Source organism: Triticum aestivum, chromosome 2B, assembly GCF_018294505.1.
Source record: "Triticum aestivum cultivar Chinese Spring chromosome 2B, IWGSC CS RefSeq v2.1, whole genome shotgun sequence".
NCBI classification, from domain to species: Eukaryota; Viridiplantae; Streptophyta; class Magnoliopsida; order Poales; family Poaceae; genus Triticum; species Triticum aestivum.
This window is the reverse complement of record NC_057798.1, coordinates 65,298,114-65,324,107: the sequence shown is the minus strand read 5'-3', so window position 1 is coordinate 65,324,107 and position 25,994 is coordinate 65,298,114. Positions and strand designations below refer to the sequence as shown.

At 45.9% G+C, this 25,994-nt stretch overlaps 1 protein-coding gene across 1 annotated transcript; it reads left to right on the top strand.

Moving 5' to 3' along the window:
- The first annotated feature begins 5,468 nt into the window (after positions 1-5,468).
- LOC123043510 (MLO-like protein 1) lies at positions 5,469-8,664 on the top strand. Its single transcript, XM_044465978.1, has 13 exons — positions 5,469-5,636; positions 5,728-6,006; positions 6,178-6,294; positions 6,389-6,440; positions 6,553-6,644; positions 6,739-6,813; positions 6,912-7,000; positions 7,125-7,174; positions 7,324-7,364; positions 7,554-7,763; positions 7,925-7,992; positions 8,070-8,130; positions 8,342-8,664. The coding sequence occupies exons 1-13, from the start codon at positions 5,511-5,513 to the stop codon at positions 8,543-8,545; spliced, it is 1,464 nt and encodes a 487-aa protein (XP_044321913.1). The 5' UTR covers positions 5,469-5,510; the 3' UTR covers positions 8,546-8,664.
- Positions 8,665-25,994: the final 17,330 nt, after the last annotated feature.

Here is a 25,994-nt window from a genome sequence, read left to right as displayed (position 1 = left end):
GGAAGTCTATATTCGACTATTTGTTTTTGCTGGCTGGAGGAGCAACTTCATGGGAGAGTGGAAAATGACCTGTTATTGCTACATCCACGATGGAGGCTGAATTTGTGGCATCATTTGAGGCCACTATTCAATCATTGTGGCTCTGGAATTTTGTGTCATGCCTTCAAATTATTGATAATACTGTAAGGCCATTGAGGATTTATTGGGATATTTCCGCTGTGGTCTTCTCAAAGAATGACAAGTACTCGAAAGGAGCAAAACATATGGATTCGAAGTACTTAGCGGTGAAAGAAAATGTACAAAATCAAAAGGTATCAGTCGAGCATATTGATACAAATTTGACGCTAAATAAAGGACTACCACCCAAGACAGTTTGTGGCCATATCGAGAGAATGTGTACTATAGATAAATCTTTAAATCATAATGACTGTATATATGCGTAGCCGAGTGTTGCTCGTATTTTATGTACTTATGAACTCAATAAATGTTGTTTTGCTTGTTATCCACATTATCACATATGCGATTATTTTTGTGGTGAGATAACAATGTGTATTTTCCCATAAAAGTCCGGTCTTGTGTCAGAAAGGAACCTTGTCATTGTATGACTTGTGACCGCCATGATTCTGCGATACTCGACAAGTTTCTGATGAAAAGTGTGCTCCTAAAATTTTATCGACTCGTCAAGTCTTTACAAGGGCCAAGCGGGAGATTGTTAAATTATTTTAACATAATATGGCCCCTGTAAATTACAGAAACAATTCTTAATATTAAGGGTCTTAGTGTGATGGTTTCTAGACTAATGGATTAAGAATTAGTGGGTTTGAATTCCCTCTCCTCTCCCTTGTATAGACATTTGTGTGTTATAATTAAAGTAATGCATTTGTTATATGTATGTATGGAGTTACCACATGAGCAACGCATGAAAAATAAGAGTTACTGTACCATCCATGTGCTAGTGAATGGATCTTAATTGGCATGAAGAAGCACACTGGACGTTTCATGCATAAAATGGCGCCCACTTAGTGCAGCTTAATTACCTTGAGTAAGCGCTGCCGTTTAAGAATTTGAAGTCTCATTCGGCAATGCTTAGTGCATGCTTATGCGTGTATAAATAGGTAAAAGCATGCTACACCTGATGGTATGGAAAAGTGACAGAAACAAGAACACACGTGAGAGTTTCCCATGTTCTCAAGTCATCAAGCGACCGCTAAAGGTAGAGAAGGAAGAGTTCTCTAGCCATCAAGAGATCCCTAAAGGTAAAGGAGGAAGAGAGGCGAGAAAACTCGCCATGGCGGGTGTCAACATGGCTCAAGGTACGGATGTGCAATGCTGCACATGCAATGGGTTTTCTCTTGGTTGAATCAATTTTGTGCTAATCGACGATCTTTGTTGCTTCCGCGATTTTGTTAACATGCCTTATCAATCATTGTAACATGTTTTGATTATGGGACAAACATGTGAGATGTGTGAGTGTGTGATCTATATGCATCTCCGATCGAAGGGTGCACGCGTACGGTAGCATCTGAGTACACGACTCAGTGTCACAATTAATCACCGTCCTGCCTCAGATTTGCACTACGATCATCACCATCACGTCATGACTGACCCAGCGGAGGGATGGATTTGCCATGTCCTCATGTGCTTTCGGTTGGTTGGCTGGTTGACATCTTCCTCGAAGCCATATCCTCGTGTCCAAAGAAGCGGGTAGATAGTTCGGTTGACTTGACTAGACTCGCGCGCTGGCCTCTAGTCGTCTTTCTATGGCTAATATGCACACCCACACTAGTATACTCCCTCCGCCTTATAATATAAAAGCGTCTTTTATACTATTATAGTGTAAAAACCGCTCTTATATTACGGGATGGAGTTTTAAGTTAACGATCTGCGGAATGTGCACTCAAGGCACTTACAATCATTTGTGTAGCTGCCTTTCCAAATGGTCTTATTCGTTACTGTCAGCCAATCATATACTTCATGTGCAACTAGGGCAAATGGGCGATTAACAATCATCTGTAGCTGCATGCATAGGCTACCTACCGCACCAGATGCACCCTCACCAGGTATCTCATTGCATTCGACGACCAACTACTCTTCTTCCTTATAATTAGTTCTAAGACACCCTCATCCATACAGAAATCTAGCTAGCTAGGTGCATGCATGGTAGTTGATGATGACCAATTCATCTCAAATTTTCAAAGCACACGGTTTGGCAGATAAACACTTCCTTAGTTGAAGCTGCACGACCAAGTTAGTCCGGCCAGTCTAGTTATTTTACGTTTGAAAATAGAGACAATATTTTTTATCGGTTAGGGACTATCATCCATATATAGTACATTTGATGCAAAAATTAGTCAGAGCAGGCGAATCATGTTATGAAACATTATGGACATTGCACTAGTAGTTCTCTCTTAGAACTCACCAAGGGTTTACTGGTGTCATCGAGCAGTCACATTGCCGATTTGGTGCAAGTTGCACCAATGTTCACCACGGTGAAGAGACTTTATTGCCTCCCGTGTATAGGTTAGCTTGACGCGCTACCCATAAATCTTATTCCCTCCAAGGGTGTAGAAGTAGTAGTTAATTACTTGATTCGGTGTGTCAGTGTGTGGAACCAGGATGCTTACTGGTCTTTGTGTTCACACATTAGCAGCCTACTATTGGTCAAATATGTTAAGCTGATAGAAAACAAAAGCTGACTCGGACAAAATTAATTGCTCTCGTCAAGAGATTACAAGTCTTTTTAGAAAAGGAAGAGATTACAAGTCTATGCAGCTATTTAGGCAAAGTCTCTATCACGTCATGTGCCTACAGAAATACTCCCATATTGCATGGCTGGAGGTTCACTTTGTATATTGATGTCCACCTTCTTCCCTTAGCAACATGGAACTAAATCTTGCTTCAATTTTTTTGGAGTTTTTTCATAGGCCACATCCACACGTCATAACACACTTTGTTGGTAATTGCACATCCATTCTATAATTGCGGACGATCATGAGCGGACATACAAATGCACAATTGGTTCATCAAAAGATCACAGCCGGATCATCGAAAGATAGCCAAAATTCACGTATACAATACACATAGTACGGCAGACAAGTTCAAACTACAACGACCAAAAACTTGAAATAAAGACGGATCTTCACCAGTTCCTCGCCAGCCCTTTGCCCTTCAGGTCGCCGGCGTAGCTGTAGGAGTCAGCAGAAGGAGGTGGGTCCATGTCGGACCCGTCGGAGAAGGAGGAATCGGAGATGACGATGTAGCCTTGCAAGCGCCAGACGACTCGGTCTTGCTTGCGCTTGAGCTTGGCCACTTTCGCCGCCTCCCTCACTGCCTCCACCGCCTCCCGCTCGGATTGTTCAATGCCGATCCGGAGGTGCTTGACGTTGAGCCTCTGGAGCCGTCGGTCCTTCATCTCCCCCTCAGTCAGTGACCGGCGGCACGCCCACTCAAAGAAATGGTACTGCTCGTCGGGCACCCGGCGGCGGTGGGCGGACTGTGCAGACCCGTCGGACCCGCCCGCCATCTCCCTTGACCTACGCCTCTCGCGGCAGACAGCTCGTGCCTCCGACTCCCGAGTCCACATCCACGACGTCGACTGAGCGGGCACCAGAACCCAGCGCTGCCCCCGCGGAGCAGCGACCGGAGGTGGAGGAGGCCGTCGGGTGGGAGGAGCAGATCGGGTGGGCCTTGCAGATCCGCGCGCAGGGCGGGTAGGGTCGGCGTTGACATCGGCGCCGCTGCGACGGGCGACAGAGGGCGTCACACCGGACCCGGAGCTACCGCCCATATCGACCCGCGAGCGCTCGAGCGCGGTATGGAATGCCAACTCCTCCTCGTCTCCGGAGCTGCCGTCGGAGTGGCTGTCGGTGCTGGACATGCTCGCCGGCACTAGGGATTTGATGGATTGGGGAGATGGGAGTGTCGGAGAGGGGAGGGAAGCGGAGCAAAGTGAGCTAGGGTTTCTGGCGGATGGGGGTTTTTGTGGGGTCGGGGTGGGCTAGTGGTGGGCCGGGCTGACGTGGCGGACGCGCCCGGGCGTGTCCGGGGCGCCTCATATCCGCCCTACATTTGGGACGGATATGAGGGGTGTCGGTCAGCCCGGGCGTTTGAGGCCCGTTTGAGAGCTCCGACTGGGTCGGTATTTCGTGACCGGTCAGTGACCGGACGGCCTGCCCGAGCGTATGAGACGGATATAGGGCGTCCGGCTGTAGATGCTCTAATAAATTAAACACTTCCCCCGAAGGAAATATAGATATTTAATGAAAATTATTTTGCACTTTGTGTAATCTTGAACAAATTAGTAGCATATTCGTGCAAATAATGACCACAATGTTATACGCTTACGTATTTGTTCATACATCTAAAATATATCTTGGTGGGGCTTTGTTGTCTAAATCACAGCCAAGTCAATAGACTGCACTAGCTAGGTCAGGACCTGCACCTGGCCCACAGGACAGGACTGGACGCATGTGCATTTGAAAACCAAAGGCTTCAGACTTCCACCCCCGACGTTGACCGCCGCGTCCTGCGGCGACTTTGATTTCGTAGACGCCGCGTCGCAGATTGAAATGTTTCTCCTTTTGTGAAATGCAATTTTTAACCCAGAGTGATATTCCAATATGGTGTTTCTTCCCCAGAAAACCTAGATATTCCAATGGTGCCTTCACTTTCAGACAAGCTAAAATAATACCACTACCCTACCCGGTCAACAAAAGAAGAGGCTAATCAACACCATTTTTTAGTGCTGAAACTTCGAAGACCTCCGACCTACTTGTGTGACGAAAGTGAGAGGGAGCACCTGGGCTAGGTCTTTAGTTCCTTTAAAACTGTTTTTAAGAAAGGAAAACTAGAATTAGGACTGTAAATTTGAAAATTCCGGATACATGACCTCTTCCTTGTTTAGCGGCGACGGAAAGTGGCTCATTGCAGACAGCAAAGTTACCAAAAGCCACACTACAAAAACTGAATTTCGGCAACAAATTAACCAACAACAAAGACTAAATTCAATCAAAATTATCAAATTTGATTAGACAGTTGGGAACATCATACGAAACGCCTGTTGGCATGATCTCCTTTTCCGTTTTGTACTGCTAAACCTCGTTGCACTTTGGCGGCCGTGTTGGATTTGTAAGGGCCTCAGTTTAAGGCCGGGCTTCTAACAAAAATCATCATACAAAACAACCCAGACCAACTAGTTTTTAACGAGTTTCCAGTTCGTTAATAGTAGTGAAGGAACGAAAAAGAAGAGCACTCTATATATACAATTGTAATTGGTCACATGGGACATGTCAGTGGAATAATAGCACTAGTATTCAGGAAGGTAACAGGTTGTTTCTTGTTTTCTGGTGTGCAGCTTGGAATATGATTGCTCTGATCGTGCCAAGTCAAATATGACCAAGTAAGTACATCCGTCTCTATCTATAAATTGATCAAGAATACTCTTGCTTGCCACTCCATTCTTACGACAAGGTGTCGGTGTGACCTTGATTCCTGACCAAGTTTGGGACGCCATGGCCGGCGGAGGAGGGAAAGCCAAGCCGCTCGAGTTCACGCCGACATGGATCGTGGCGTCGGTCTGCTCCGTCATAGTCATCATCTCCTTGCTCTTCGAGCGCTTGCTCCACCGCCTAGGCAAGGTACGTGCGTGCGTCCACCATGAGCGAGGCCAGGAAGTTGTCCAATCGACCATCAGCTAAGCAGCTTCTGGGCACGCGCGTTTCCATGCAGAGGCTGATGAGGAGCCGCAAGAAGCCGCTGTACGAGGCCCTCCTGAAGGTGAAGGAGGAGCTGATGCTGCTGGGGTTCATCTCCCTGCTGCTCACCGTGTTCCAAGGCCCCATGGGGAAGCTGTGCGTCAGCCCGGGCATCATGCACCACCTGCTGCCCTGCAAGCCGCCACCGCACAAGACGGACCACCTCGGCGACGCCGTGTTCACCGGCGTGCTGGGTGGGGCGAGACGGCTCCTGGCCGGAGGAGCCTCCTCCGACGAGTACTGCCTCAAGAAGGTACAACTGAATTGGTGCTTGATTTTGTCTATATGATACTCTACTTTTCCTTTTCTTTTCTCTCGTCTTTGTCGATCGAAAACTCTGGTACATTGTTACTACTTTTAGTCTTTGCCCCGTTCCACGATATTCTTATCCAGTGATTCATTTGACGCCATTTGACATATGCAGGGCAAAGTTCCACTACTTTCATCTGAAGCTATTCATCAGTTGCACATATTTATCTTCGTGTTGGCGGTCACTCATTTCGTTCTCAGTGCTATTACAGTTCTTCTTGGAATTGCACAGGTACGTACTAACTAAAAGTCCAACTAGATGTTTGTTAGTAACGAGTAATTAGTGTATCATGATTTTCCTGATTACCATGTTAATTGTTCTCCAGACGAGAAATTGGCGACATTGGGAGGCCAAGATCCAAGAAAGTGATGGTGGTGGTATGATGCAAACACTTTCCTAATTTAGCTAATGATGACCTCACAAGTTTTCTTCTATGTAAAGTGTGTTATATATATTTTCTGCTTACGAAAGTTGGGTCCTAACTTGCAGCACCTCAAATGATCAAGCATGTTCAAGAATTCAAATTTATTCAAGACCACTTTAAAGGTCATAGAAAGCGGTCGAGGATATTTGGTTGGATGGTATGCATTTTTTCTTAGGTCTTAAGTATCAGAACAAAATGCATTTGTTATTTACTTTGGAATTGGGGTATAAGACAACTCATCATCTTTTTAGCGCTCATTTTTCAAACAATTCTATGGATCGGTCACCGAGGAGGACTACACAACAATGAGACTTGGTTTCATCATGGTAACCAACCAACATTTTCATCGAACTTCTATGTTTTCTAGTAAACACTGCTAGTGGAATCAAAGAAATTTATATATAAGCTTCATTCATTTTCACAGAAACACTGTAAGGGGACACCAAAATTCAACTTTTATAGTTACATGATTAGAGCTTTGGAGTTTGATTTTAAGAAGGTTGTCGGTATCAGGTAAATGTTCAATGCTATTGTTACAAAATACGTGACCTACTTTTTTTCTAAATCATTTGCAATGTCTATATCAATTACCAATAGAGAAAAACATCAAATTAATCTCCATGTTATGCTTATGTAGTTGGTACCTTTGGGCCATGCTGATGATATTCCTACTATTGAATGTTCAAGGTATGTATCACTAGAGGCCATAAGTACTTACATAACTCTTATTGAGTTAAACTCTCGCAAAATATTTTTATAAAACTTTATTTGGTTACATTCACTAGACAATATTTGTATGTGAAAAATAACTCCACTCTTGTTTATCGACATTGCAGGGTGGTATGTCTACATTTGGATAACTTTGGTTCCATTCATTGTAAGTAAACATGATTTACTATCTATAGAAAAATACATAAAAAGAACTTCCGCTGCATGTATGCTTATTTTAAGGACTAAATAATAATTATATGCCTTCATATAACTTCCACAACGATCTTTCAAACTACGGATGATCCAAAAAAAGGGGCGGGATCATGACATCAACTTATGTATTTGTTTTTGGCAGATGCTACTTGTGGTAGGAAGTAAGATGGAGCACATCATTACGGAATTGGCTTATGAAGTTGCCCAGAAGCATACAGCTATTCGAGGAGATTTAGTAGTTGCCCCTTCAGATGACTTCTTCTGGTTCCACCGGCCTAAATTAGTCCTTCTGTTGATCCACGTCGTCCTATTTCAAAATGCATTTGAAATTGCATTTTTCTTCTGGCTCTTGGTAAGAACAATAAGTAATCTAGTTGTACTCGACCAAATTTACTTGAACTATTAGAGAGTATCATAACACTCAAACAAATTATAAGTTTAGGATTTGCTAGTTCCAAACTGGAATCTAATGAACAAAAGTAGAACTAACTCTGGCATTTATCAACCTTGCAGGTGACATACGGTTTTAAATCATGCATCATGGGGAAACCAGCATATGTTATTACTCGAATTGTCATAAGGTACATAGAAATCACAATAATAACAATATTGTGTTGAGAAATCTTGAGAACATACTCATCACTTTTCCTTCTTTCAGCGTAATCTGCCAACTCCTTTGTGGTTACAGCACCCTACCACTATACGCTATCGTCTCTCATGTGAGTTCAATTCATAAAATTGATAAAATTGTACTTTTGTTGGTATTTAATGCTTTTTTTGTCTTGAAATTTACCTATAATTAGCCATTCTTGAGCCATACAAAGCTTGTTTTCACAAATACATACCGTTGTAAAGGGATTTATTGACATGGTAAGAAAAATATTTCTTATTGATTGTTTTATTCTGATTTTGTCTCATCGTTTTGTGTAGATGGGTACTTCTTTCAAGAAGACTATATTTGATGACAATGTGACTGAAGGCCTTGTCAACTGGGCTGAAAAGGCTCGGAAGCGCACAAGAAGCCCAAATAAAATTACTACAGAACCAATTGACGAGGCAAATGGTGGCGTAGTTCAAATGACAAATACACAGGCCAACTCATCAGTGGAGCAAGGGACCGCTAGGCTAATATAATTGTGTACATTGATTGCTTTACAAAGGGTCCTATAGTAACAATTTCGACAATTGTAAATATATATCTTTTAGAGGCCAAAAATATCTTTTGATAATGCTAGTTATTTATGTGTTCAAGACATTATTAATTCTTCCTAACAAACTGCTCACCTTCTCTACCCCTCCCTCAGCAAACCTTCTCTGCGTGACTTGTCCAAAATTTTAAATACAAGCCCTATTAACTAATGTCGCATAGTGAAACGGCAGGATTTTTCTAGTTCATTGAATGAATGATGAATGATGCACTTGAACAAACAACAGGTGTTACATAAATGATTCAATTGCGGCGAAGTAGTAGAAATAACTTATAGAAGTTCCGCCAAGCACAAAATCATAAATGTTAGAGTTATATTTATGATGGCTTTTGGCTTTCTGTATTTTGGCCTTTGATCTCCCACTTGTACTTGTATATATGATGGGTTTAGCCTCCTGATATACTATGTTGCATATTCATAACATGGTATCAGTGCTATGGTTTAGATCTTCCTCCGGACGACACAACTCATCTTATGACCGATTTTTTGGGTCCGATTCTCCTCTTTCTCCTACTGTATTCATCTTATTTCTCCAAATCCGATCGAGTCCCAAATTGGTTTTGCTGTCCAGAACGCTAAATCCCGGTGTCGCCCTTTTTTTTCCTGTCGAAACCATCATCTCGTTGTTCCTGTCTACCTGCAGCTGCTCTGCGGCAGTTGCTCCCTCACAGTCGCCCATCACCGCCTCCAAGTCCGGCAGGCACCGAGATCTCCAGGTTTCCGCCAGTCGTCGCCATCTGCAACCTGCGACCTCCGCCGGCTCTGTTTCTTCAGCTTTTGTCATTCTCATCATCCAACTGTTGGGAAATGTAGCATGCAATTTCCAAAAAATTCCTACGCTCACGCAAGATCTATCTAGGAGATGCATAGCAACGAGAGGGGAGAGTGTTCCACGTACCCTCGTAGACCAAAAGCGGAAGCGTTAGCTTAACACGGTTGATGTAGTCGAACGTCTTCTCGATTCAACCGATCAAGCGCCGAACGTACGACACCTTCGAGTTCTGCACACGTTCAGCTCGATGACGTCCCTCGAACTCTTGATCCAGTAGAGGGTCGAGGGAGTAGATGAGTTCCATCAGCACGACGACGTGGTGACGGTGATGGTGATGTGATCCGCGCAGGCTTCGCCTAAGCACTACGACAATATGACCGGAGGAGTAAATGGTGGAGGGGGGCACCGCACACGGCTAAGAACAATTGATGTGCGTAGAGGTGCCCCCTGCCCCCCTATATAAAGGAGGGAGAGGGGAGAGGGCTGGCCAGGGCGCGCCCCCAAGGGGCGGAGTCCTACTAGGACTCCCAGTCCAATTCGGACCCCCTTCCTTTCTGGAGGGGGAAAAGGTGGAAAGGAGAGAGAGGGAGAAGGAAAGGGGGGCCGCGCCCCCTACCCTAGTCCAATTCGGACTCCTCATGGGGGGCACCTCCTGTGGCCTGCCTTGGCCTCTCCCCTATGGCCCATAAGGCCCATTAATTCCCCCGGAGGGTTCCGGTAACCCCTCGATACTCCGATAATTATCCGAAACACGCCAGAACCATTCCGATGTCCGAATACCACCTTCCAATATATCAATCTTTACCTCTCAACCATTCCGAGACTCCTCATCATGCCCGTGATCTCATCTAGGACTCCGAACAACCTTTGGTCACCAAAACACATAACTCATATAATACATTTTGTCATCGAACGTTAAGCGTGCGGACCCTACGGGTTCGAGAACTAGGTAGACATGACCGAGACACCTCTCCGTTCCATAACCAATAGCGGAACCTGGATGCTCATATTGCTTCCCACATATTCTACGAAGATCTTTATTGGTCGAACCGCAATGTCAACATAAGTTATTCCCTTTGTCATCAGTATGTTACTTGCCCGAGATTCGATCGTCGGTATCTTCATACCTAGTTCAATCTCGTTACCGGCAAGTCTCTTTACTCGTTGCGTAATGCATCATCCCACAACTAACTCATTAGTCACATTTCTTGCAAGGCTTCATATGGTGTGCATTACCGAGAGGGCCCAGAGATACCTCTCCGACACTCGGAGTAAAAAATCCTAATCTCGATCTATGCGAACCCAACAAACACCTTCGGAGATACCTGTAGAGCATATGTATAATCACCCAGTTACATTGTGACGTTTGATAGCACATAAGGCATTCCTCCGGTGTCCGGGAGTTGCATAATCTCATAGTCAAAGGAACATGTATTTGACATGAAGAAAGCAGTAGCAATAAAACTGAACGATCATTGATATGTCTCCAACATATCTACTTTTCCTAACGTTTTTCCTCTTGTTTTGGACTCTATTTTGCATAATTTGAATGAAACTAACCCCGGACTGACGCAGTTTTCAGCAGAACTACCATGGTGTTGTTTTTGTGCAGAAATAAAAGTTCTCGGAATGGGAAACTTTGCGAGGATTTTTTATACCAATAGAGAGAATTTCTGGAGCCAAGAGCCACTTGAGGGGGGCACTTGGGTGGGCACAACCCACTAGGGCACGCCTGCCCCCTTAGGCGCGCCCCGGTGGGTGCCGCCCACCTGGTGGCCCCGCTGACCCTGAAACCGACGCTATAAAATCACATTATTCCAGAAAAAATGAGGGAGAAAGAATTACCATGTTTCACGAGACGGAGCCGCTGCCGTATACTGTTCTTCATTGGGAGGCCAGATGTGGAGTCCGTTTGGGGCTTAGGAGAGGGGGGGGGTGTTCGATCTTCGTCATCACCAACACATCTCCATCGCCAATTCCGTGATGCTCCCCACTGGCAGTGAGCAATTCCTTCGTAAGCGTGTTGGTCGGTGAGGAGTTGGATGAGATTCATCATGTAATTGAGTTAGTTTTGTTAGGGCCTGATCCCTAGTATCCACTATGTTCTAAGATTGATGTTGCTATGACTTTGCCATGCTTAATGCTTGTCACTTTGGGCCCGGGTGCCATGATTTCAGATCTGAACCATTTATGTTATCACAATTATATCCATGTTCTAGATCCGATCTTGCAAGTTATAGTCACCTACTACGTGTTATGATCCGACAACCCCGGAGTGACAATAGTCGGGACCACTACCGGTGATGACCGTAATTTGAGGAGTTCATGTATTCACCGTGTGCTAATGCTTTGTTCCAGTTCTCTATTAAAAGGAGGCCTTAATATCCCTTAGTTTCCGATAGGACCCCGCTGCCATGGGAGGGTAGGACAAAAGATGTCATGCAAGTTCTTTCCATAAGCATGTATGACTATTTACGGAATACATGCCTACATTATATTTATGAACTGGAGATAGTGTCATATCGCCCTAGGTTATGACTGTCTCATGATGAATATCATCCAACGAGTCACCGATGCAGTGCCTACAAATTTATCTTATATTGTTTCTGTTAAGTTATTACTACTACTGCTATCGTTACTGCTACAAAATGACTACTATCACTGTTACCGTTACCGTTGCTACTGTTGCTATTATCAAAACTATCATATTATTGTGCTACTAATCACTTTGCTGTAGATAATTAATCTTCAGGTGTGGTTGAATTGACAACTCAGCTGCTAATACCTTCAAATATTCTTTGGCTCCCCTTGTGTCGAATCTATAAATTTGGGTTGAATACTCTACCCTCGAAAACTATTGCGATCCCCTATACTTGTGGGTTATCAAGACCTTTTTCTGGCGCCGTTGCCGGGGAGCATAGCTATTGTTGAGTCACTTGGGATTATTATCATATTATCACTATGAAGATTCTGAAGGATGCTAAGACTAAGATTTTTCCCTCAAAGACGAGGGGAGGTAAGGAACCGCCATCCAGCTCCGCTTTAGATTCACCTTCTGTTATAAGTAAACTTGCAACACCTCAACATGCTATTAATTCTGATATGTCGCAAGTTAATTATGATGCTACTTCTGCTATGAATGCTACTCCTGATGATGCTAGTACCTTTCTTGATGATGATGTGCCACTAGGTCAATTTCTTGATGAACAAATTGCTAAAGTAAGACAACATGATATTGTTGAATCTGATGATGAACTTGAAACTGAAAATCTTGAAATACCTACTAGAACTAGTCCTCCTAGATATGAATTACCAAAGGTACCGGAAGGTTATACTATGAGTGAGGAGGCAACTGGAGATATTCTTGCTTGTAAGGATAGAGATGATTTAGAGAAATTATTATGCAAGTATAAAGAAAGATCTCTGAATGCTAAAATTAAATGTGATTCGTTTGCTACTTCACCTATTTTTATTGATTATAAGGATTATAAATTCTCTGTCGACCCAGAGTTAACACTACTGCAGGATGGTGCTAACGCGACACTACGATAAGAGACCCTTCGAGAAACTGTGTGCGATGCAATAATCGCAAACAATGGTGTCAGAGAACCATCAAAAATGTCCAAAACGTTTGCGATATCCGATGCATCAAACACGGTTCTGATTTTAGTTGCGTGTGCGAGGTAGGGCATACGGTTGATCCAGAAGAACTGTTTGCGATGAGGAAGAACAACAGAAACGGGTAGCCATATCAATGTGTGTGTGGTATACGGCATATAGTTCCCTCCGATGAACTGTGTGCTATTAGGGAATGCAATAGAAACGGTTAGCCAGATCAAGGTGTGTGTGATATACGACATATGGTTCACTCGGACAAACTATTTTCGCTTACGCAAGAGAACGGAAACGGTTCATCTTAACAAGATGTGTGTGATATGAGGCATTTGCGATCAGCCAAAAGAACACAAACGATTCATGTAAACCAGATGTGTGTGATACGCAGCAAATAGCCCACTCGAATGAACTGTTTGCGATGAGAAATTATAACACACACGGTTACTATAGTAAGTTCGTATGCGATTTTGTTTGTACAAAAAACATTTAAAAATGCAAATTAGTTGCTTGCGTATAAACAATTATCAAAAAGTAACGAGATAGACCTTCTTCAAGCCAATCGACATGTGTTCAGAAAAAAAATGTCAAAAATTACGAAACAAAGACCTCGATATTAACAAGATGGGATGGGTCAGTATAAAGGTTTATAATACAAAGGTGTATAATAAACCTTTGAAGTTGCCCATCCAACTAGTTAATATTGAGTCCACTTCCCATCTGGTCACCCATCTCAAGACTACTCCAGCCTCAGCACACTTAACTTGGGAGTTTCGTTAGCTGAGCTATCGGTAGAGAAGCTGGTCCTTGCTGTTGTAGATCCCTCTTTTCAGCCTTTATTGCGCAACACAACGGAAACGGTTCAACTGAACAATATGTGTGTGATACGTGACAAATAGGTCCGTGATCAGAAATGTGTGCGAAGACCAATAATAACACATACGATTGCTGCTGATAAGCCGTGTGATTTGCTCTGTCTATAGAAGAATAACATGTATGTATGTATATATATATATATATATATATATATATAACTGAAATAAACATCCAATTACATAAGTGACTATACAGATCATTCGCACACACCTCAATAAACAATTGCATGCATTCTAAAGTAGGAGAAACGATCATCTAGTCATCTACTTCTTGTGACGCTCCCGCCACTGCTCCGTGGCTTGATCCCTCGGCTCGGTCATGAACAAAACACTTCCTCATGTCAATGATCCGCCTGTACATCTCGTAGCTTGTGTACGCATCATTGGCCGCGTACTTGACGTGTTCTTCATCCAGTCTCTGATGCCAAACACTGTGCCAGGTGTCCTTGTCCTTCTTGCTCTCATCCTTCATCTTCATGTAGTAGGGGTCGATGATGGCCGAGGCGAGGTCAACCAGGGAGTTCAGTTTGTTCTTGGCGCTACCCCAAACCTTGTAGTGGTCCTGGATGTTGATAAGATTCGGGCATTTCAAGCCCGAAACCTTGAGCGCTTTTAGATTGTTGGTGGTGTCCACCGTAGCGAACTTGTAGTCAGAGCTCTTGATAAAACTGGAGAAACGCTCGCAAGGCCTTGTGGCCAGGTGGTAGTGGTAGACGAGGACGTCATGTCTCACACACAACTGGGCGACGACAACCTTCTGATCGTGCCCGACACGACCGTTGGTATACTCGAGGTCGAAGCCGACCAGTTGGTACTTGTCCTCGGCAAGGAACTGCTCCATAGTTTGGATGGAGATCTCCACCGACACCGGATCGTTCGTGTACACCACAGAGAGGGCCTTCCCCCTCGCGTGGGTGTCCACTACGTGATGCGTGGTGAACTGCCCGCCGTTGTCGTCGTCAGCCGCTGGGAGCGCCATTGGAGCCACGGGGATCGCCATTGGAACCGCTGGATGTCCTCTCTGTATGTGTAGTCATGGAGGTGCTTATTATGTCGTGTGACGTGAGAGATGAAGGTAAATGGCCACAGGAATAAATGGGGGTCGGGCGGCCTGGATTCTCGGCACGTCCACAGGGCAGTTTTTGCATCGGGTAACTGCATTGTGGAGCCACGCCCGGCACAACCGCATGCACATGAACATGCGTGATCGTGCGCCGGTCCCAAACACTAGCAGCGCACGTGGAGGGACGAGGGCAGAGCACCCGGAGGGATGCGAGAGGGCAGAGCGCGCGCGGCGGGACGCGAGCAGGGCACGCCGCGCCCGCCTCAACCGCAAGCAACCACACGCATATAGCAGTTGAACACGCAGGAAATGGTCGCCTACAAGACGGCCGGCATTTGCGTCGCTGCATAAAGAGCGGCCGTGTGCTACTACCTCCGTCTTGGTCTATAGTACCCTTTATATTATGTGCCATACTTTGCCCTCAAATTTAACCAACAAAATGTTAATGCATGTTATAAAAATTATATAATTGGAAACTATGTTCAAATACGAATCCAACTATATAATTTTTGGCGACATGCATTCATATTTTATTAGTTAAATCCTACTTATAAACCGGACGAGTGTATAGTAGGTAATTAAATCGCAAACCTTTTTTTATTAACTGTATGTGTACGTGGCCTTTCGTCCTCCTCTCGCACGTCTTGTCACCCCGCTGCCGCAGATGGCTTACAGCGCAAGCTTTCGCAGCACGCGGGAGCGTTCTTTTGGTCAAACGGTGGCGCCAATGAATCGTTTATGAGACCGTTCCCGCACAACCTTGCAGGTTCCCGCGCAAGCTTCCCACGCGACTGGGTGTAATCCCCCAAAATCCGAATCCTTACCGGCCTGCTATAAAAACCCTCACGCCCGGCGAGTCCTGCGTCGCATTTTCCCCTCCCTCCCTATAGCTTATCTCGTGTGCTTCTCCCACAATCGCCAATGGCACCGGTCCATCGTGGTTGCTCAGCCACTCCGCCATCATCAGACGACAACTCCAGCTGGGAGGCTACACCGCGGCGGTGGCACAGTCCCCGGCATAGTGTAGTGCGCGTGGCGTCCCTATTGGATTTGCGTGGAACAGCGACCACACGCTCCGCCCCCGGTGCCCGTCGGCAGCTGTTGCCGGCCGCCATTGCCGCCATACCACCGTCGAAAGCCAGGGCCATCGCCCGCTTTACCGCCACGGCCCTAAGGCGAGAGGTGGCCGTCGTGGCCGCCACCCTACTGCCTGCCACCGTGGCCATCACCCTCTCCACCATAGTGGCCCGAAGGTGGGAGGTGGTGGTCGTGGCCGCCACCCCATCGTTGGCCACCCTGGCCGCTAGCCCACCGTCGACCTCCGGGGTCATCAACCGCTCCGCCACCGCCGCCCGAAGGCGGTAGGCGGAGGTGGATGCCGGCACGTGCGTCAGCGACCTTGCGCACTGCACCGAGTTCCTGCGGGAGGAGGAGGAGCGCCTCGTTGAGCATGCAAAGAGTCTTACTACCGCAGTGGCCGCGGCACACGCCGCCTCAGAGGCGAGGAATTAGGAGATCTACGAGGAGAACCACCGCTTCAAGAGGGATCATCTGGAGCGGCAATGGGCGTTCGAGCTGGCGAGCATCGCCGAACATGCAGTAGCGGCAGGCACTGTATTGCATTTGTCCAGCTCGTCGGTATGCTCCTCCTCCTCTGCCTCTTACTGAGCATGCTCGGTAGAGGAGAGGCTACCGGAAGTAGTACAAAGACCCTCCCTAGTAGTAGTAGTATTTAGTGTTGGAGAACGTTGCAGAAAATTAAAATTTTTCCTACGGTTTCACCAAGATCCATCTATGAGTTCATCTAAGCAACAAGTCAAGGGAGTGAGTTTGCATCTACATACCACTTGTAGATCGCGTACGGAAGTGTTAGAGGGAGCGGTGATGATGGAGTCGTACTCGCCGTGATTCAGATCACCGCAGATCCTAGCGCCAAACGGACGGCACCTCCGCGTTCAACACACGTACGGAGCGTGTGACGTCTCCTCCTTCTTGATCCAGCAAGGGGGAAGGAGAGGTTGATGATGATGGCTCCAGCAGCAGCACAACGGCGTGGTGGTGGTGGAACAATAGCACTCCGGCAGGGCTTCGCCAAGCACGTGACGGAGGAGGAAGAGGTGTAGCAGGGGGAGGGGGCGCCAGGACATCAGGGTGCGGCTGCCCCTCTCCCCCTCCCTTTATATAGGCCCCCAGGGGGGGCGCCGGCCCTGGGAGATTCAATCTCCCAAGGGGGCAGCGGCCAAGGGGGGAGGAGTGCCCCCCAAGGCATGTGGTGCGCCCCCCCACCCTAGGGTTTCAACCCTAGGCGCAGGGGGTAGGCCTAGGGGGGCGCACCAGCCCACTATGGGCTGGCTCCCCTCCCACTTCAGCCCATGGGGCCCTCCGGGACGGGTGGCCCCACCCGGTGGACCCCCGGGACCCTTCCGGTGGTCCCGGTACAATACCGGGTGACCCCGAAACTTTCCCGATGGCCGAAATACCACTTCCTATATATAATTCTTTACCTTCGGACCATTCCGAAACTCCTCGTGACGTCTGGGATCTCATCCGGGACTCCGAACAACATTCAGTATACTGCGTACTCATATTCATACAACCCTAGCGTCACCGAACCTTAAGTGTGTAGACCCTACGGGTTCGGGAGACACGTAGACATGACCGAGACGGCTCTCGGGAAATAACCAACAGCGGGATCTGGATACCCATGTTGGCTCCCACATGCTCCTCGATGATCTCATCGGATGAACCACGATGTCGAGGATTCGAACTACCCCGTATACAATTCCTTTTGTCATTCGGTACGTTACATGCCCGAGACTCGATCGTTGGTATCCGAATACCTCGTTCAGTCTCGTTACCGGCAAGTCACTTTACTCGTACCGTAATGCATGATCCCGTGACCAAACATTTGGTCACTTTGAGCTCATTGTGATGATGCATTACCGAGTGGGCCCAGAGATACCTCTCCGTCATACGGAGTGACAAATCCCAGTCTCGATCCGTGTCAACCCAACAGACACTTTCGGAGATACCTGTAGTGCACCTTTATAGTCACCCAGTTACGTTGTGACGTTTGGTACACCCAAAGCACTCTTACGGTATTCGGGAGATACACGATCTCATGGTCTAAGGAAGAGATACTTGACATTGGAAAAGCTCTAGCAAAACGAACTACACGATCTAGTGCTATGCTTAGGATTGGGTCTCGTCCATCACATCATTCTCCTAATGATGTGATCCCTTGTCAATGACATCTAATGTCCATAGTCAGGAAACCATGACTATCTTTCGACCAACGAGCTAGTCAACTAGAGGCTCACTAGGGACATGTTATGGTCTATGTATTCACACGTGTATTACGATTTCCGGATAATACAGTTATAGCATGAATAAAAGACAATTATCATGAACAAGAAATATAATAATAACCCTTTTATTATTGCCTCTAGGGCATATTTCCAACAGTCTCCCACTTGCACTAGAGTCAATAATCTAGTTACATTGTGATGAATCGAACACCCATAGAGTTTTGGTGTTGATCATGTTTTGCTCGCGAGAGAGGTTTAGTCAACGGATCTGCGACATACAGATCCGTATGTACTTTGCAAATATCTATGTCTCCATCTTGAACATTTTCGCGGATGGAGTTGAAACGACGCTTGATGTGCCTGGTCTTCTTGTGAAACCTGGGCTCCTTGGCAAGGGCAATAGCTCCAGTGTTGTCACAGAAGAGTTTGATCGGCCCCGACGCATTGGGTATGACTCCTAGGTCGGTGATGAACTCCTTCACCCAAATAGCTTCATGCGCTGCCTCCGAGGCTGCCATGTACTCCGCTTCACATGTAGATCCCGCCACGACGTTCTGCTTGCAGCTGCACCAGCTTACTGCTCCACCATTCAACATATACACGTATCCGGTTTGTGACTTATAGTCATCCAGATCTGTGTCGAAGCTAGCGTCGACGTAACCCTTTACGACGAGCTCTTCATCACCTCCATAAACGAGAAACATGTCCTTTGTCCTTTTCAGGTACTTCGGGATATTCTTGACCGCTGTCTAGTGTTCCTTGCCGGGATTACTTTGGTACCTTCCTACCAAACTTACGGCAAGGTTTACATCAGGTCTGGTACACATCATGGCATACATAATAGACCCTATGGCTGAGGCATAGGGGATGACGCTCATCTCTTCTTTATCTTTTGCCGTGGTCGGGCATTGAGCCGAGCTCAATCTCACACCTTGCAGTACAGGCAAGAACCCTTTCTTGGACTGATCCATTTTGAACTTCTTCAAAATTTTATGAAGGTATGTGCTTTGTGAAAGGCCTATGAGGCGTCTTGATCTATCCCTATAGATCTTGATGCCTAATATGTAAGCAGCTTCTCCAAGATCCTTCATTGAAAAACACTTATTCAAGTAGGCCTTAATACTGTCCAAGAATTCTATATTATTTCCCATCAAAAGTATGTCATCTACATATAATATGAGAAATGCTACAGAGCTCCCACTCACTTTCTTGTAAACACAGGCTTCTCCATAAGTCTGCATAAACCCAAACGCTTTGATCATCTCATCAAAGCGAATGTTCCAACTCCGAGATGCTTGCACCAGCCCATAAATGGATCGCTGGAGCTTGCATACTTTGTCAACGTTCTTAGGATCGACAAAACCTTCCAGCTGCATCATATATAGTTCTTCCTTAAGATGCCCGTTAAGGAATGCCGTTTTGACGTCCATCTGCCATATCTCATAATCATAGTATGCGGCAATTGCTAACATGATTCAGACGGACTTAAGCTTCGCTACGGGAGAGAAAGTCTCATCGTAGTCAATCCCTTGAACTTGCCGATAACCCTTAGCGACAAGTCGAGCGATGGTGACATTACCACCCGCGTCCATCTTCTTCTTAAAGGTCCATTTGTTTTCTATCGCTCGCCGATCATCGGGCAAGTCAGTCAAAGTCCATACTTTGTTTTCATACATGGATTCTATCTCGGATATCATGGCTTCAAGCCATTTGTTGGAATCTGGGCCCGCTATCGCTTCTTCATAGTTTGAAGGTTCACCGTTGTCTAACAACATGATTTCTAGGACAGGGTTGCCGTACCACTCTGGTGCGGAACGTGTCCTTGTGGACCTACGAAGTTCAGTAGTAACTTGATCAGAAGTACCTTGATCATCATCATTATTTTCCTCTTCAGTTGGTGTAGGCATCACAGGAACATTTTCCTGAGCTGCACTACTATCCTGTTCAAGAGGTAGTACTTCATCGAGTTCTACTTTCCTCCCACTTACTTCTTTCGAGAGAAACTCCTTTTCCAGAAAGGATCTGTTCTTGGCAACAAAGATCTTGCCCTCGAATCTTAAGTAGAAGGTATACCCAATGGTTTCCTTAGGGTATCCTATGAAGACGCATTTTTCCGACTTGGGTTCGAGCTTTTCAGGTTGAAGTTTCTTGACATAAGCATCGCATCCCCAAACTTTTAGAAACGACAGCTTAGGTTTCTTCCCAAACCACAATTCATACGGTGTCGTCTCAACGGATTTAGACGGTGCCCTATTTAAAGTGAATGTAGTTGTCTCTAGAGCGTATCCCCAAAATGATAGTGGTAAATCGGTAAGAGACATCATAGACCGCACCATATCCAATAGAGTGCGATTACAACGTTCGGACACACCGTTACGCTGAGGTGTTCCAGGCAGCGTGAGTTGTGAAATGATTCCACATTTTCTTAAGTGTGTACCAAATTCGTGACTTAAATATTCTCCTCCACGATCCGATCGTAAGAATTTTATCTTTCGGTCACGTTGATTCTCTACCTCATTCTGAAATTCCTTGAACTTTTCAAAGGTCTCAGACTTGTGTTTCATCAAGTAGACATACCCATATCTACTCAAGTCATCAGTGAGAGTGAGAACATAACAATATCCTCTGCGAGCCTCAACGCTCATTGGACCGCACACATCGGTATGTATGATTTCCAACAAGTTGGTTGCTCGCTCCATTGTTCCGGAGAACGGAGTCTTGGTCATCTTGCCCATGAGGCATGGTTCGCATGTGTCAAATGATTCATAATCGAGAGACTCCAAAAGTCCATCAGCATGGAGCTTCTTCATGCGCTTGACACCAATGTGACCAAGGCGGCAGTGCCACAAGTATGTGGGACTATCGTTATCAACTTTACATCTTTTGGTATTCACGCTATGAATATGTGTAACATTACGCTCGAGATTTATTAAGAATAAACCATTGACCATAGGGGCATGACCATAAAACATATCTCTCATATAAATGGAACAACCATTATTCTCGGATTTAAATGAGTAGCCATCTTGTATCAAACAAGATCCAGATACAATGTTCATGCTCAAACTTGGCACCAAATAACAATTATTAAGGTTTATAACTAATCTCGTAGGTAAATGTAGAGGTAGCATGCCGACGGCGATCACATCGACCTTGGAACCATTCCCGACGCGCATCGTCACCTCGTCCTTCGCCAGTCTCCGCTTATTCCGCAGCTCCTGCTGTGAGTTACAAATATGAGCAACGGCACCGGTATCAAATACCCAGGAGTTACTACGAGTACTGGTAAGGTACACATCAATTACATGTATATCAAATATACCTTTAGTGTTGCCGGCCTTCTTATCCGCTAAGTATTTGGGGCAGTTCCGCTTCCAGTGACCCTTCCCCTTGCAATAAAAGCACTCAGTCTCAGGCTTGGGTCCATTCTTTGACTTCTTCCCGGCAACTGGCTTACCGGGCGCGGCAACATCTTTGCCGTTCTTCTTAAAGTTCTTCTTACCCTTGCCCTTCTTGAACTTAGTGGTCTTATTGACCATCAACACTTGATGTTCTTTCTTGATTTCAACCTCTGCCGACTTCAGCATTGAAAATACTTCAGGAATGGTCTTCACCATCCCCTGCATATTATAGTTCATCACAAAGCTCTTGTAGCTTGGTGGGAGCGACTGAAGGATTCTGTCAATGACTGCCTCATCCGGGAGGTTAATGTCCAGCTGGGACAGGCGGCTGTGCAACCCAGACATTTTGAGTATATGCTCACTGACAGAACTGTTTTCCTCCATCTTACAACTATAGAACTTGTCGGAGACTTCATATCTCTCGACCCGGGCATGAGCTTGGAAAACTAGTTTCAGCTCCTCGAACATCTCATATGCTCCGTGTTGCTCAAAACGCTTTTGGAGCCCCGGTTCTAAGCTGTAAAGCATGCCGCACTGAACGAGGGAGTAATCATCAGCACGTGTCTGCCAAACGTTCAAATCGTCTTGCAGTGCTGGGAGAGCAGGTGGGTCACCTAACGGTGCTTCAAGGACATATGCTTTCTTGGCAGCTATGAGGATGATCCTAAGGTTCCGGACCCAGTCCGTATAGTTGCTGCCATCATCTTTCAGCTTGGTTTTCTCTAGGAACGCGTTGAAGTTCATGTTGACATGAGCATTGGCCATTTGATCTACAAGACATATTTTGCAAAGATTTTAGACTAAGTTCATGATAATTAAGTTCATCTAATCAAATTATTTAATGAACTCCCACTCAGATTTGACATCCCCTTAGTCATCTAAGTGTTACACGATCCGAGTCGACTAGGCCGTGTCCGATCATCACGTGAGACGGACTAGTCATCGTCGGTGAACATTCTCATGTTGATCGTATCTTCCATACGACTCGTGTTCGACCTTTCGGTCTCCATGTTTCGAGGCCATGTCTGTACATGCTAGGCTCGTCAAGTTAACCCTAAGTGTTTTGCATGTGTAAAACTGTCTTACACCCGTTGTATGTGAACATAAGGATCTATCACACCCGATCATCACGTGGTGCTTCGAAACGACGAACTTTAGCAACGGTGCACAGTTAGGGGGGGACACTTCTTGAAATTGTTGTAAGGGATCATCTTATTTACTACCGTCGTTCTAAGTAAATAAGATGCATAAAACATAATAAACATCACATGTAATTATATAAAGTAGTGACATGATATGGCCAATATCATATAGATCCTTTGATCTTCATCTTCGGGGCTCCATGATCATCTTGTCACCGGCATGACACCATGATCTCCATCATCATGATCTCCATCATCGTGTCTTCATGAAGTTGTCACGCCAACGACTACTTCTACTTCTATGACTAACGCGTTTAGTAATAAAGTAAAGTAGTTTACATGGCGTTCTTCAATGACACGCAGGTCATACAAAAATAAAGACAACTCCTATGGCTCCTGCCGGTTGTCATACTCATCGACATGCAAGTCGTGATTCCTATTACAAGAACATGATCTCATACATCACAATATATCATTCATCATTCATCACAACTTCTGGCCATATCACATCACATGACAATTGCTGCAAAAACAAGTTAGACGTCCTCTAATTGTTGTTGCATCTTTTACGTGGCTGCAATTGGGTTCTAGCAAGAACGTTTTCTTACCTACGAATAACCACAACGTGATTTTGTCAACTTCTATTTACCCTTCATAAGGACCCTTTTCATCGAATCCGCTCCAACTAAAGTGGGAGAGACAGACACCCGCCAGCCACCTTATGCAACTAGTGCATGTTAGTCGGTGGAACCGGTCTCATGTAAGCGTACGTGTAAGGTTGGTCCGGGCCGCTTCATCCCACAATACCACTGAAGCAAGATAAGACTAGTAGTGGCAAGCAAGTTGACAAGATCTACGCCCACAACAAAATTGTGTTCTACTCGTGCAATAGAGAACTACGCATAGACCTAGCTCATGATGCCATTGTTGGAGAACGTTGCAGAAAATTAAAAATTTTCCTACGGTTTCACCAAGATCCATCTATGAGTTCATCCAAGCAACGAGTCAAGGGAGTGAGTTTGCATCTACATACCACTTGTAGATCGCGTACGGAAGCGTTAGAGGGAGCGGTGATGATGGAGTCGTACTCGCCGTGATTCAGATCACCGGAGATCCTAGCGCCGAACGGACGGCACCTCCGCGTTCAACACACGTACGGAGCGTGTGACGTCTCCTCCTTCTTGATCCAGCAAGGGGGAAGGAGAGGTTGATGATGATGGCTCCAGCAGCAGCACAACGGCGTGGTGGTGGTGGAACAGCAGCACTCCGGCAGGGCTTCGCCAAGCACGTGACGGAGGAGGAAGAGGTGTAGCAGGGGGAGGGGGTGCCAGGACTTCAGGGTGTGGCTGCCCCTCTCCCTCCTCCCTTTATATAGGCCCCCAGGGGGGCGCCGGCCTTGGGAGATTCTATCTCCCAAGGGGGCGGCGGCCAAGGGGGGAGGAGTGCCCCCGAAGGCATGTGGTGCGCTCCCCCCACCCTAGGGTTTCAACTCTAGGCGCAGGGGGTGGGCCTAGGGGGGCGCACCAGCCCACTATGGGCTGGCTCCCCTCCCACTTCAGCCCATGGGGCCCTCCGGGATGGGTGGCCCCACCTGGTGGACCCCCGGGACCCTTCCGGTGGTCCCGGTACAATACCGGGTGACCCCGAAACTTTCCCGATGGCCGAAATACCACTTCCTATATATAATTCTTTACCTCCGGACCATTTCGAAACTCCTCGTGACGTTCGGGATCTCATTTGGGACTCCAAACAACATTTGGTATACTGCGTACTCATATTCATACAACCCTAGCGTCACCGAACCTTAAGTGTGTAGACCCTACGGGTTCGGGAGACACGTAGACATGACCGAGACGGCTCTCGGGCAATAACCAACAGCGGGATCTGGATACCCATGTTGGCTCCCACATGCTCCTCGATGATCTCATCGGATGAACCACGATGTCGAGGATTCGAACTACCCCGTATACAATTCCTTTTGTCATTCGGTACGTTACATGCCCGAGACTCGATCGTCGGTATCCCAATACCTCATTCAGTCTCGTTACCGGCAAGTCACTTTACTCGTACCGTAATGCATGATCCCGTGACCAAACACTTGGTCACTTTGAGCTCATTGTGATGATGCATTACCGAGTGGGCCCAAAGATACCTCTCCGTCATACAGAGTGACAAATCCCAGTCTCGATCCGTGTCAACCCAACAGACACTTTCGGAGATACCTGTAGTGCACCTTTATAGTCACCCAGTTACGTTGTGACGTTTGGTACACCCAAAGCACTCTTACGGTATGCGGGAGTTACACGATCTCATGGTCTAAGGAAGAGATACTTGACATTGGAAAAGCTCTAGCAAAACGAACTACACGATCTTGTGCTATGCTTAGGATTGGGTCTCATCCATCACATCATTCTCCTAATGATGTGATCCCGTTGTCAATGACATCTAATGTCCATAGTCAGGAAACCATGACTATCTGTCGACCAACGAGCTAGTCAACTAGAGGCTCACTAGGGACATGTTATGGTCTATGTATTCACACGTGTATTACGATTTCCGGATAATACAGTTATAGCATGAATAAAAGAGAATTATCATGAACAAGAAATATAATAATAACCCTTTTATTATTGCCTCTAGGGCATATTTCCAACACTTAGGGGCTATTTTGTTCAGTTCATCTGAGTATAGATGTGGTGGAACTGTACAACGTACTTAAAATTAGCTAGTATATAAAGTAGAACTAGCTATTTTAGTATGTGGTTGGCAACAATTGGGGAAAAGTTTGGTCTGTTCAGCTGTCGAGCTGAACTATTTGTATAAATTAAGCACGACTTCTTAATATATGCATGAAATCTATGCTTAATTATTGAATTTTAGTTGCAAAAATTAGATAGTGCTAGTGATTTTTAGCTGCATATTTTGACAAATCGCAGTGTTACAAGGTTGAAAATGGCAATGTTACTAGATCAACAAATGTCAATCTTTCAAGTTTGACAAATGGCAACATACCCAATATGACAGATGCAAATCTTCCCAAATTGTTTGTAAGTGGTTGCACACGGGTCATCAAAAACAACCGTTTGGATTGAAGAGATGCACAAATCCTGCTCTCGCTTTGCATACAGTTGCTCTATATAAAACGTTTGCAATCAACAGCTGCACAAATCCTGCTCGACACATTTTCCCTTGGCTTCTTGGG